At 44.1% G+C, this 14,162-nt stretch overlaps 1 protein-coding gene across 4 annotated transcripts in view; it reads left to right on the top strand.

Annotated features, from left to right (window-relative positions):
* Positions 1-13,843, top strand: part of LOC121287415 (eyes absent homolog 2-like) — a 262,276-nt gene extending 248,433 nt beyond the window's left edge. For all 4 annotated transcript variants that reach the window (XM_041205274.1, XM_041205273.1, XM_041205275.1 and 1 more), the window contains 6 exons: positions 1,025-1,083; positions 1,201-1,361; positions 1,887-2,001; positions 3,155-3,276; positions 5,226-5,326; positions 12,866-13,843. In XM_041205274.1, coding sequence (XP_041061208.1) covers positions 1,025-1,083; positions 1,201-1,361; positions 1,887-2,001; positions 3,155-3,276; positions 5,226-5,326; positions 12,866-12,946 — 639 coding nt within the window. In that variant the 3' untranslated portion in view covers positions 12,947-13,843. The remainder of the gene's footprint in view (positions 1-1,024; positions 1,084-1,200; positions 1,362-1,886; positions 2,002-3,154; positions 3,277-5,225; positions 5,327-12,865) is intronic.
* The last annotated feature ends 319 nt before the right edge of the window (positions 13,844-14,162 follow it).

Here is a 14,162-nt window from a genome sequence, read left to right as displayed (position 1 = left end):
AGGGAGATTAGTTTAAGTTGTGAAAAGTTTAATAAAGGTAGAAAAAAATTGTAAGGACATGTCCCCTCGTGGGAAACTGTCACATGAGCTGGGACATGTCCATTAATGTTTTCATAAATTTTTATTTAATTAAAAAACTCTTCACGAAACCTCATCCCGCCCGCGGGTGAGGTTTCATGAAAAATGCAAAGACCGACTGGGCACTTCGCCTCCCCCCCCCACCCCCGCCCCCCCAACCTTAATGCTGGACAGGCAGCATTCTTAACAGCTTTAATTACTGTGTTAATGACCTTAATAGGCCTTTGATAGTTCAGCGGGCGCGCAGCCGATTTGGCTATGTGCCCGCCGAACTGACAATCTAAATGACACGCGGTGACATTGGGACGCATGCCCGACATCACCACACGTCATTTTACATGTCGGCAAGCAGGCCCCACCCCCGCTGTCCCCTGCTGCTCAACGAAAGCCATTTGTGAATGGCAGCCAGTGTCACATATATTTGTCCGGTGTTATTTTTGATTACACTTACAAAGCTGCACAACTAAGCTGGAATGGACTTTGCAGCTTTCAAAGTCTCAGCACATTTACCACCAAATGAACATCTGCAAAAGGAATTTACTGTAACTTCCCCTGATTCAAACCGATAAAGTAGAAATACAGAACTTGACAGAATCACCAAACATTTCCTCATTAGCTGTATTTTCCAACTACATTCTTTGGTTAAACCTGTGATCTTGCTCGTGGAATGCTGAAAGCCAACATGGGTTTCAACTTTGACCTCAGTATCATGAGAGACTACAGCTAAATAAGACAGAATGTAGATTTTGGTAGGAGGCTAAAGGTTAAAATCATTTTTCTGGCGTTTGATATAACATCCGATGCCGTATTTTCATCCCCAACTGATTCAGGAAGCGATCTTGACATGGGAAAGTGCTCCACTGCAGACTGCTGGGTGACTAGAATATTCAGTGTGCTACACTTTGTTTGAATTCCAGAGTTCTTAATTTTACTTATATTTTTGCAGGAGTGTGACCAGGTTCACATCGACGATGTGTCTTCAGATGACAATGGGCAGGATTTGAGGTGAGCTCCTCACTGAAAATAAGCCCTACATGGGCTGTTTTATTCTCCAGAATGTCAGCTGTGCACTAATTAATGGAACTAATGCCACTAACAGTCTTCCTCTCTCCTCCCACACAGCACGTATAACTTTGCAACAGATGGTTTCCAAACAGCAGCAGTTGGTGGAAACCTTTGTATAGGCTCTGGTGTGCATGGGGGTGTAGACTGGATGAGGAAATTAGCATTCCGCTATCGTCGAGTAAAAGAAATGTACAACACTTACAAAAACAACGTTGGCGGCAAGTATCTGCAATTTAATATATGCTGAAAGCTTTCTTACCATAATACCTAGACACACAAATTTTGTCACAAGTCATATAATGGACAGTTCAACTGCAGAATGAGTCAATAGGAACCCTTTAAGTTCTATTTCATTTGACAGATCTTGCACTTAAGACAGAAATACTTCCTGTTTGTTCCAAACGAGAAATTACTTTCAAAAGGAAAAAGCAAATGCTGTTAAAAGAAAAACACTGGATAAAGGATATCACAATGATCCTGAGCTATTTCTGGACTATTCCACAAGTGAATCATCTAAACTTTTTGATGAGTTAAGCAAACGTAGCAATTCATCACGAGCATGACAATATGTATCATTTCTGTTGATGGATCCATAACCAACTTTACACAATATTGCCAAAATGGCTACCTGTTATCCTTTGACCCCTTTCCTGGTTATTTTTGACTATGAAACTATGCAATAACTAACTCACCATCAAAATCAGCGACTCTGCATTAAGCTTTGGTTCTTTGTCATTGCATAGGTTTAATTGGAACACCCAAGAGAGAAGGATGGCTGCAGCTGAGGGCGGATATGGAGGCTCTAACTGATCTGTGGCTGACACATGCACTGAAAGCACTCAGTCTAATTAATTCTAGGTAAATAACCTCACTGGCACCTCTTAACCAGCAATATGTTGAAAACGTGCTATTGGGATGAAAGGCAGTAAATTAGCTGCTTTAGATCATTGGAATCTTACAAACTGCTTTTCTCAGTTTGTAAGGCATAATCTAGTTTTGCCCTGACTACAACAGACATACTCGGTCCTATTTTTTCATCCAGTAACATAATTCAATATCTCCAGATTAATGTAGGTAACAGGATTGCTACTGGGATATGTTCGTTTCCTAATCGGCACTGTACCAGCTGCTCTGAGGTGGGATGATAATAAGGGTCTTGCAATCAGCCTGAGTATCTCTTGAATTAGCGTAGAATAATCAGCCAAGATTTTAGCTCCTGATTTCTATCAGATAGCCCCTGTTGGAATATGTGTCCATGTGTTGGTGTCTGTGGTCAAATAGCCTGCCAGAATTCACTGTCAAGTCAAGCCCCACAATGTGCAATTGTTACTTGCACAACATGTGAAGAGTGACTGGAATCTTTAGGACTTTAATTTGGCAAGAGAGAAAATTGGTGAAAAATACAGATTGCAGTTGTGTAAACTGCTTGCTTTGGATGTTGAAGGTGATGCATGTTGGTGTGATTTCTGTTCTTATTTGTTCATGTGATGTGGGCATCACTGGCAAGGCCAATATTCATTGCCAATCCCTAATTGCCCTTGAGAAGGTGGTGGTGAACCACCTACTTGAACTGCCACTGTGTGTGTGTGAACATATTCCCACAGTGCTATTAGGAGGGAATTCCAGAATTTGGGCCCAACGATGATGAAGGAATGATGTGTGACTTGAAGGGAAACTTGAAGGTGGTGTTGCTCCGATGTGCCCACTACTTTTACCCTTCTAGATGATACAGTTATGGCTTTGGAAGATGATGAAGAAAACTGCACAAGTGCATCCTATAGATGGCGTTCATTACAGCCACAGTGCACCGATGATAGAGGGGTTGTATATTCAAGGTGGTGGATGGGTGTCAATCAAGCGAGTTGCTTTGTCCTGGGTGGTGATGCTGAGGTCAGTACGATACAGTGGAATCCCAGTGTCAGAAAGTAGGACAACCTGGGCAGTGCAGTAGGAACAACACTTCACAGGTAACATCTCTGTAAAAAATTGAGTTGGTTGATTTATTTTACAGATCAAATTGTGTGAATATTCTCGTTACAACAACACAGCTGATACCTGCCCTCTCAAAGGTATTGTTATACGGACTGGGTACAGTCTTCCCAATAGAAAATATTTACAGTGCTACAAAAACGGGTAAGCACAGGTGAATTTTAAAATCTTTATTAAATTATTTTATTCTACATTATAGATGATAATCACCTTTTGGATGACATCATGGGAAAAATTTTACCCCCGTTCGGGGGGGAAGTGCAGGAGCGGGCACGCATGGGCTAGCATCCGATCGGCGCCCCCGATTGGGGGCACGCTGCCATTTTACATGGGCGGGCCAATTAAGGCCCACCCAATGTGACATCAGCCAGGAAGCGCTAGGCACTCCCTGTGCGGGCGGGGGGGATTCTCTCAGCCGGGAGTGCGTGAAGGAGCGCACAGATCTCCCTGAGGCTAAGTCCTGCCTCAGGGAGATCAGCTCCGATTTAAAACTTTTAATAAATATGCTTAAAAAATTTCCCTGCCCTGTCACATGAGTTGGGACATGTCCATAAGTTTTACTGGAACCTTTTTTAAAAATTTAAATACCCTCATGAAACCGCATCCTGCCCGTGGATGGGGTTTCAGGCTTTTTCCAAAGCCTGCCAGGGCTCCCGGCCTCCCCCCCGACCTTAAGGTTGGATGGGCAGGTCCATTAACGACCTTAATTAGTTTTTAAATGGCCTCAATAGGCCGTTGACAGGTCGACGGGTGCGCAGTTGACTCAGCTGCACCCCCGCCGACCTGAAAATGGAAATTATGCGGGGTGACGTCGGGAGTTCCACCCGACATCACCCCGCATCATTTTATGTGTCGGTGAGCGGGCCCCGCCCCCAATCGCCGACCGGAAAATCCTGCCCAATTTGTGAAAACAATGGTCAGAAAAAGGCAATCAGAGACATTAACATAAGAAATAGAAGCAGAAGTAGAACATTCAGCCCCTCGTGCCTGCTCTGCTATTCGATAAGATCATGGCTGATCTGTTTGTGTTTCGAATTCCACATTCCCATCTACCCCCCCGATAACCTGTGTTTCCTTTGCCTAACAAGAATCTACCTACCTCCACCTTGAAAATATTCAATGACCCCACCTCCACCACCTTCTGAGGCAATGTTCCAAAGTCGCACAGCCCTCAGAGAAAAAAATTCTCCTCATCTCTGTCCTAAAAGGGCAACCTCCAATTTTAAAACAACGTCCCCTAGTTCTGGACTCACCCACAAGAGGAAACATCCTTTCCACATCCACCTTGTCAATACTGTTCAGGATCTTATATACTTCAACCAAGTCACCCCTCACTCTTCTAAACTCCAGTGGAAACAAGCCCAGTCTATCCAACCTTCCCTCATAAGACAACCCACTCATTCCAGGTATCAATCCAGTAAACCTCCTCAGAACCACCTCCAACGCATTTACATCCTTCCTTAAACAAGGGGACCAAAACCGCACACAGTATTCGAGATATGGTCTCACCAATGCCCCATATAACTGAAGCATAACATCCTTACTTTTATGTTCAATTCCTCTCATAATAAAAGATAGCATTCCATTAGCCTCCTTAATAGGTTTTGTTATTTAATAGGTTATGCATTTGCTCAATGTTGACAAAAGAACTTGCATGATTAACACTGGTAGATAATTAAACTTAAACAACGAACAATTAAATGATCGAATTGAATGTAAATCGTTAGTTAATGTGAGACAGATAAATTTGGATCAAGAGCAAGAAAGAGACGTGCAGCCTAATTGTACTAATGGTTCTCATGGACTTAACGGTCTCTTTTAGCCTAATTGTATTGTGACTGTATAGAGGGCATGCTCTTCTTAGCCATACTGCTATGAGGCTCAATTCAATCCATGACAGCTATAATAGACATGTATGGGTTACCTTGACTTTAAATATATATTGAGACATATTTTTGAGTGTTGTCTACAAGTATTTTGTACCAGTGGCAGCCACTTCTAAAAATCAAAATCAAACTCAAGAGCAAATACTTTGCAAGGTTGTTACTGCTCCCCGAGATTGGAGAACCATCAATTGTATTGTTTATTTTTAGGGAAGGAAAGCTGCTTTGAAAGAATAGTTCAAAGGTTTGGAAGGAAAGCAGTCTACATTGTGGTGGGAGATGGGGTTGAAGAAGAACAAGCAGCAAAAAAGGTAAGCCTCTTATATCGAACTTCATTAAATTCCAAGTAGATTAAATTTACCAGTTATCCAAGCAATGCAGTTAGTTCCTTATAGAGCTCAAAGATTCATGAGAAATGGTTTGTTGCTTTTATTCCTCATGGCTTTTATGCCCTTTAGATTGATGGTGTCTAGGCCCTTATATAGAGGAAAGAAAATCTTGCTTTCCAGTTCTTTTGTGGAAAGGTTTTTAACTGGACAACTGCCCATTCCTTGCCTGACAAATAGCTTCCTGACACAGAAAAGTATGTTTCTTGGACATCCGTTTGCCGGCCTGATTCAACTTTCAGTCAGCCCTTTAAATGTGTGCTGAGCATTTTCACACAAAGCAATGCAGTATTGTTTAAATATACAAATCTCCCTACACCAGTTGCAGAATTCAAGTGGCAACGTCAATAGATGAATGAACAGAGAACGCACTGTTCATGCTGATGTCAGTTATAACAGGTGTGAAGCAGCCTAACCAATGGTCCATAAAGGAACCTCTCTGTCAGCTACTTAGGAAAAGAGAAGTTATTGCTTCCTTTTATGAATCCTTTCAAATTCTTCTGTCTCATTCTGCCCTTCACCTCCCCACCAACAGGTCCTACCTGCCATTCAGCTCCATGAAAATGATGCTGGAACCAGAAAATGGTTTGAGCCTCTCTGCATGGGGTCTTGAGTAGAGGCACCACCAACTTTGCGCTCATTTTGGGCCATTGTTTACTATGGTCTGGGTCCAACTACTATTCCCATCTCTTACCTTTGGTGGCTCCAGCACTGGTCATTCTTCAGGCCAGCAGTCACCTCATTCCTTTCTGATGTCCCTTGTATTTCATTCTTTCCAACCTTGATCAGGTTCTGCACCCTGAGCCAGGGTTCTTTACATTTCATTCTCAACAGGTAAAATGAATAGCATCCGGTAAAATGCTCTGGGGCATGTTTTCCAATTACAAATGGGTCCCAGGATGATCGCACCCTAAAAACTGAATGGTAGTTTTGCACATTTATCTTTGAACTATATTGTTCATATATCTCAATTTGATGGGGATGGCAATGGTATTGTGTAACCCTGTGATATTGGGGTGTTGGCGTTACATATGCACTGTACAATACCATAGTCTGGGACCTAATCTTGTCTAAACAGTGATATGTATTATATATCATTGTACACCATTACAAGAGAACTACCCTTCTCTGCAGTCAATTTATTCACCTTCCAGTTATCACTTAACAGGACCTAGTACAAGGTATCGCTGAATTCCTATCTGACATAATTCAACCTCAAAAAAAACTTGAATTTAACATTATCTGTATTGTTCCTCCTTTATTTCCTGTGCCTCAGGCTCTATATTATCCGCTAATTTCCACCATCCAGCCTGGGGATTGGTTGGAGGGGGTGGGGGTAGACCTCCATGATGACAGATAGCAGAGGTCCCATTGGATAAGCTTCCCTATCCCAGTAACTGGCTCAGTGAACAAAGGTACACCAGATGTACCCACTAACATCAAAGAAAACCTTGTTTCCCAGGGTCAGCACCTGAAACAACTGAGCAAACAAAGTGTTTTCCAGGATATTTAACTCTAATAAGCTTCAGTGGCTGTTTGAAGAAAAGGTTTGAAGTGGCCTCTTACTGATGTCTCCTGGTGTGAATGCCGTATTTGTGTAGTAAAGGCAATGCGTGAAGAGCAGCCAGCATGCCTGTCTTTAGGTTGATTGATTGGAATGGCTGACTCAGTTCCACACCTGAGCTACATACAATAGCATGGGGAGAGACTTTCACTGCAAATAACTGTTTTGCCAACAGCAGTGATGGTTTTTGGCAATAGCTGGATCCCATTTTAGCATGTGCTGATGATATTCTTTTTAAAAATCAAATAGTGCCATAAAAATACTGAAATACAGAGAGAAGTAAGAAACAATAGCTATGCATTAATAGTGTATTTTGGGAAGTCAAAGTGTTTTTTTCTTATGCGGAGGCAAGAGAGGAACAGGGCAAGAACTAACTAACATCAAGATTTTCTGTTTGTATGGCTGGAGAAGCAGTTATAGTTTGGTGTGGAGATTAACAATCCGTTCAACAGCTACAGTTGATGCAGTGTGAATGGTGGCGATGCTACCAGGAATGGATCTCTCAGGGTAGAAGTTCAATATATGGGTGATAGTCTAACTTGGATGGCCACAGTTTGAGCTGTTCCTCATGTTCCACTTGTGGAGCACATGACCACAGCTTCCTTGGCCCACCCTCAAGCATGGAAGGTTAAAACCCTGGGACTTGACCACTTGGATCAGTTACCAGGTTGTGATTGGTGATGTGCGCCATCAAGAGGTGGGACATTTGCGAGTTTGTAGGGTGTGGAGTGTGTTCCAGTAAGGACTAGATTTCACTTGAGCGCATGTGTGTGGTTTCTTTTTTTGAGGTCCTGTGTCAATGGGAGTGCTTTGTTAGCTGTCAGCCGGTGGTGTTCTTTGAGGAGGGTGTGCTCCCTGTGGACATCAGGAGATTCAATGGCACAGGAAGCCACTTGAGCTGTGTAGGCCTCAACATCCCAGAAATAATCCTCATGGCTTCCAAGAGGTGGCTATCTACCATGTTTGTGTGGCAGCTCCAGAACCAGGTTGAGCAACAGTCCTCTGCTTTTGGGTAGACCAGGGCGAGTGAAGCAGTGCAGAGTGTGTTGGCTCTGCTGTCCCAGGTGGTAACCACCAGTTTCCAATGGAGATTCACTCCCATCTTGACCTTGGCTCTGGTGTTCTGGAGGTGTTGCGATAGGTCAATGTATGCTCAAGAGTGATGCCAAGACATTTTGGCGTTGGGTCGGGGATGAACAGTCAGCCACAGAACTGGACCTGAAGGTTTTCCCTGGCCTTTTGAATTGTTCAGGCGGAGGGCTGAAATGACAGTCTTGGCAGTGTTTGAGTAAAGTCTCCATTTTCTGAAATAGGCTTCCAGAGAACATAGATCTTCAGTGAGCGTTTCCTCAATGTCCTGAAGTTCTTTAGCCTGGAGCCAGGGCCAAGTCATCAGCATACGTGAAGATCCGTGACTTTGTGGGAGGGAGGTCACTGGTATATATATTAAAGAGAACCAGTGCGGGGACTGATCCCTGTGGGAGATCATTGTTGGTTAGACGTGGGCAGTCGATTTGATTTCCAAGGTGCACACGGGACTGTCAGCTGCTGATCATGGAGTTGATTAGTTGTTGGTTTTTCACAGGGCAGCTGATTTTGGAGAGTTTCGGCAGCATGCCTGTGCACCACACTGTGTCATAGGCACTGGGTAAGTCAACAAAGGTCGCTCCTGTCTTCAGGCCTTTCTGGAAACCGGCCTCAATACGTGAGTGTCAGAGCCGACTTGGAACAGTGGTGGCCTATGCAAAACTCTGCCTGTTGTGGGAGCTCCCAGGGTGGGACTCAGTTTTTTTTAGCAGGAGGTATTCCAATGGGGGGGCAATGGGATGGTGGCTGCATGGGTCATGGAGTGTCCCTGGCTTGGCAATGGCCAATATCTTGGATTGGCACCAGATGTTTGGAATGGTGCCTGTGCTGTGAATGGGAACCAGCTTTGCTAACCACTTCCTTCCCATTGATCTGATGTTCTTCAGGAATTCTGGGTAAATCTCATCGACTCCTGCTGGTTTGCCTGATGGTTGTAATCAGGATGTTGTCCACATCCTCTTGTGTGTAAGGGTTTGGGAAATCTGCCTGCTCTGTGACAGTCTTGACAGACTGCATCAGGGCTGTTTTTACTATCGGCTTATCCTTGCTGCCAATCTTACACCGGGGCAGGCGAGGCCTCAGATGGGCTGCCCGATCTTGCCCCAGTTGAGGCTCATAAGTGGCCAATTATTGACCACTCAATTTTTCAGCTGGCGGGAGGATTTCCCAGGTGTGGGAGAAGCCTGAAAACGATCGGAGGTTTAGGCCTCGGGCAGGAAGGAGGGGGATGGGGAGGGCTGGGGGGTGGTGGGGGGGGGTGGGGTGGGGTGGGGTGGGTGGTGCCTCCATCAGAAGCCCCCTTCTAATTTCGGGTGCCCCACTCCTTAACGTCTGGTGGCCACTGGACCACCCTTTTCCCCCACCCTGGCCTCTGCTCGATACCCCAAACCCCCACTATTTACCACCAAAGGCATCCTCTACCCCCCCCCCCAAGCCTGAGACCCCGAAAACTAATCTTTTTGACCACTCCCAGGACTTTGACTCTGTCGTCTTCATCAAGTTCCATTTCAGTCCACTGCAGCTTCTGTCGCTGCAGGGAATCAAGAGTTGGCCGGCAGCTCGCTAAACCGGGACTTCCTCCCGATTGAGGGGCAGAAGTCCCGCTGGCAGCCAATTGAAGCTCATTTGAGCGTGATATGGCTGCAGGCCAGGCAGTGTTGACAGAGATGTGTTCCCCACCGACTCTTCAGATGGCTGGACGGGAAGGTACCAATACCCTACAGGGGTTCCGCTGCTCTCTCACCGTAACGTCTCTGGAGACCAATGGAACTCACTGGAAAATATCCCAGACTCATGTTTATACTGAAGCCTATTATACTCAGGTGTGGCAGCTAGATGAGTGGGTTTCATCAAAGAGGCAAAGACCAGCGAAGCGGCTAGGACCTCCAAACAAAAATTCTTCATTGTCCCCTTAAGTAGAATCGAAGGGGACATGGCCAGCATCAGAGTGGAGATGTGGAAGAATGCCCTCTGAGCAAATCCCACTCCCCTCCCAAGCCAGGCAGGTGCCAGATTTTTTGATTGTATAGGGTAGGCAGTTAGGAGAGGTGCACATAAAGCGGCACTTGCACCCACCCCATTCGGATTAGATGGGCATCCCAGTAACCTAACCCTGCAAGTTGTGTCTGTGATCACATCCTGAGGAATTTCAGGACCACATCCCAGCACCCAGAACCCAATCTTCCCAGCTCATGAGAGCCTCCACCGAAGGCTGTGCAAAATGTGGACTTCGGTCTGTCATCCTCATGACAATGTAACAATGGCATTACAGGTGAATGGTGTGGGGAATGGAAATGTTTCAATAGATGGCTCTTGTTGGTGAATAAAGAGGGAATCCTCATTTCTCATCTTCCACTCACCACAACTCAAATCAACTACAAAATGGATGAAGACATTTTTCATGGTAGCACCAAGAGCCTGACACCCCCGTTACAAACCAAATTCAGTGAGTAGCGCATGGGATTACACAGGATATACAGCACAGAAACAGGCCATTTGGCCCAAATGGTCCATGCTGTATGTATGTTCCACTTGAACCCTCCTATCTTTTCTCCTCTAAATTTACTATCATAACCATCGACAGTATTCCCTTCTCCCTCATATGCTTGTCTAATTTCCTCTTAAATTTATCTATACTATTCACTTCAGCCACTCCTTGAGGTATTTTATAGAGATGACGCAAGTCTTGCCTACTCACTGTAGAGTTGACACGAAACCTGCTTTGCCTTTGTGAATGTCCACCGGTATTAAGTGCCTCTCACTTCAGTAGCCAGCGGCAGGCCTTCATCAGGATCCAGGACCCCTGGGGCGGAACTCCTGCCCACGGAAAGCTGCCAACCAATCAGAGGCCGGCCGCTCTTTTGCTCATCAGCGTCACTGGAAAGGCAGTGGCTGATACTGGAACAACAGTCATCTGAGGCCTAGGATCAAGGAGCAAGCCAGACCAGAGTTAGGTAATGGCTGGAGGGGTTTTGCAGGGTGAAGGTTGCAGGGGAGTGTTGTAGGGGGATCAGCAACAAAGGCCCCACCCCCTTCCCAATGCAGGGTCTCTCGATCAAGCATTATGTGCCTTTGAATGAATGTGTCTCCCCCCCCCCCCCCCCCCCCCCCACTCCATTTAATAGGCCCAACTATGGGCCTTCTCACCCTGGACTTAATTTTGGCGGAGGTGGGAAGGGGGTGGGGTACTTGCGCACACCCTCCCGCCTAATTAAATACCCTCCCGCCTGATTAAATACCCTCTTGCCTGATTAAATACCTTCCCACCTGATTTAATGCCCCCCCCCCCGCTTCCAAACACTCCATGAGAGAGGGCATAAAATTCTTCCAGCTGTGGTAGCAAGTTCCAGGTTGTCACCACTCTTTGAGTGAAGAGGGCACAGAGTGGGAACTTGGTCATTAGAAGGATGAGATCAGCAGGTTTAGAGCTGTGCAGCTGGTAACGCAATATATGGCTGTGTTTGTCAAACAGCCAATTACAGGAAAAGGACTCTGAGCCCAGCATCATGCAGTAGAGGTGGCACTTTGCAAAAGAAACTGGTTTTGGGAGAGGCTAAAATAGCCACATTTTTGAAAATCAGAAAATGAAATGAATTCAATCTGACACAACAGGACTACAATCCCAACTAACAGTCACAGCTGCAGCCCCTACTCAGGTTCCAAGCCCAATTCACAGCCCCGATTCAAAATCCACGTCCCAAATCCAAATACCGTTACTAACAGTGCTGTTGATCATATGAAGTGATGATGAGTTGGTGTCAAGATGTTTTTGTGTTGGACTGAACTAAGGTAGGCAATATTAACTCCAGTTTGAACATATTGAAGTTGCTTTGATTTAGTGTTTGTTTGGCTTTCCTGGAGGAAACAGTGAGGGATAATATTTGTTCCATATTCAGTTTCACATTACACAAGTCCTATGTACATTACAACATGCTGGGTTGGGGTGTGCTAGATAAATGATTATTTCCATAAATCAACAACCTTGAACAGTGCGTTGGAGGAGCCTGTTTGTTGGACTAGTCCAGAGAAAGTGCATTTTACATATTTATTTTCACTATTTGGCATTTGTGTGGCATGGCGGAATGTTCAATGAAAGCTGCTTTGATTGTTTGGCTTTGAAGAATGATTTTGCAAGTCTGCTCCCAGAGTGGACCCTCACTCGATGAGAGTGTAATTTGGAAACAGGACTAAATTGCAATAAGGTAAATAGTGTGACCCAAGCTCCAGGAATAGGCCCTCACAGAATTACCCTCTTATTCTCTTATATTAAGGCACATGAAGTGATATATACATTCTATAGTATTAATGTATAGAGGAAAAAAAAACCCAAAATGTGTTCACTAAAGTATAAACATCAGACCCATCAGAACATAATCCTGTCCCTTTAGTGTTTCCCCTCTCCTCCCAGTAATTTCTAAATGCCCTGATGTCTGTGCTTGGCTGACATTGAACTTGAGGCATATTTTTGAGAGAATGAACTGCTCTTTGGAGATGATCTATATAGTAAATTTGATGCAGAAGTGCTCAATTCCTTCACTGCTGGTTGCAACACAAACTAAAACAATTCACTAAAATAATAATACCTGTTTGGTTAGTTTCCTTCTCCAGCCTCCGACCTTTGAGCCCCGCCACAATTCCTGTGACGTGAGCGAGCAGTGCTGTCGAGCTGAGCTATTTGGTGTGGTCTGATAAATTGTTCTGAATTAAATGCTCTGATTGAGAGCCCTATTGTAGGTGTTAGGTCCTAACAGTTAGGCTGATTACTTGAAGTAGAGGATTTATTGTTTCAACAAGCTCTCTTGTGCTTTCTGCAGAACAATATGCCATTCTGGAGGATCTCATGCCATGCAGACCTCGAGGCCCTACGACATGCCCTGGAACTTGAGTACTTGTAGCAGAAAACAGACTGCACCTTTGCTCCTTGACTGTGGTGCTGATCCAGCAATGAAATGTGTGGATTATGCAGTTGATATACGCTTTGTCTTAACCTTCACGGAAGCAAAATGAAAATGATTTCAGAATTATGAATGAGATCTGACCTTCATAGAAAAAAAAATGATTTAAAAACCACTGCACCAGGGTCTTCATCATGGAAATGTGCCTTTATTGAAAAGACACAAACCTGAGCTGATATTAACTACAAAGTCAACTGAATCCTTCTTTATCATCAAGACTTTACTTTGGACACCAAGAGGGAACAGAGACTTGTGGTTACCAACAGCGTGGTACAATCACTGTTTTTAAGAACATAAGAAATAAGAGCAGGAGTAGGCCTTGTGGCCCCTCGAGCCTGCTCCACCATTCGATGAGATCATGGCTGATCTGATGTTGGCCTCAACTCCACTTTCCTGCCTGTTCCCCATAACCCTCGACTCCCCTATAGTTTTTTTTAATGGTTCTTGCTATTTATGAACTCATGCTTTCCCCCAACATGAACTGTGCTATATGTGTAAACACATGTGTCCCACAAGGAAGATAAGTTCTTATTTAAAAAATACAAAACCTGCTATTGCTAAGACAATCAAAAGACAAATAATCTTTTTTGTGTAAATTTGTAATCTTACGATATTTCTCTTTTTTTCTCTCTCTCTGATACTGTCAAGTTGTTTTCAATAGTAACTGCAAATAGCAACCCGTGAGTGTTTTTATTAAAAATAGGTGTTCTGTGGACTGTGCATGTGTCTACACTCTGCCTTATGCCACCACCTTGTTGATCAATACGTGCAGATAGTACTTTTGTGACAATGAATCTTGTGGTTAAATGGCATTGAATAAAAAAGGATTTGAAATTTTCCAAGGCCTTTTGAAACAAGTCATAGAAAATCCAAATAATATGACAGTTTTTCAAAGTGAAATGTATTCACAATATGTCCGATATTAAGAGTGTAACCACTATATCAGAATACACCCTCACATCATTTATGTGCAAGGAATTACTGAGTTACAGTTAATTAAATTGGTTTTCAATTTAGGTATGTAAAGGATTCCTACTTATCCATGCCCTAAGGCAAATATAAGAGACAAGCAAACAGTACGCTACAGATATTTAATAAAGGGCTGCATTTTAAGGTTTTTCCTAAACATTGAATGTCCTCAAATTCTTACAGCTTT

Source organism: Carcharodon carcharias, chromosome 14 (assembly GCF_017639515.1).
Source record: "Carcharodon carcharias isolate sCarCar2 chromosome 14, sCarCar2.pri, whole genome shotgun sequence".
Taxonomy (NCBI): domain Eukaryota; kingdom Metazoa; phylum Chordata; class Chondrichthyes; order Lamniformes; family Lamnidae; genus Carcharodon; species Carcharodon carcharias.
The sequence above is the reverse complement of the archived record's forward strand: the minus strand, read 5'-3'. Positions and strand labels throughout refer to the sequence as shown.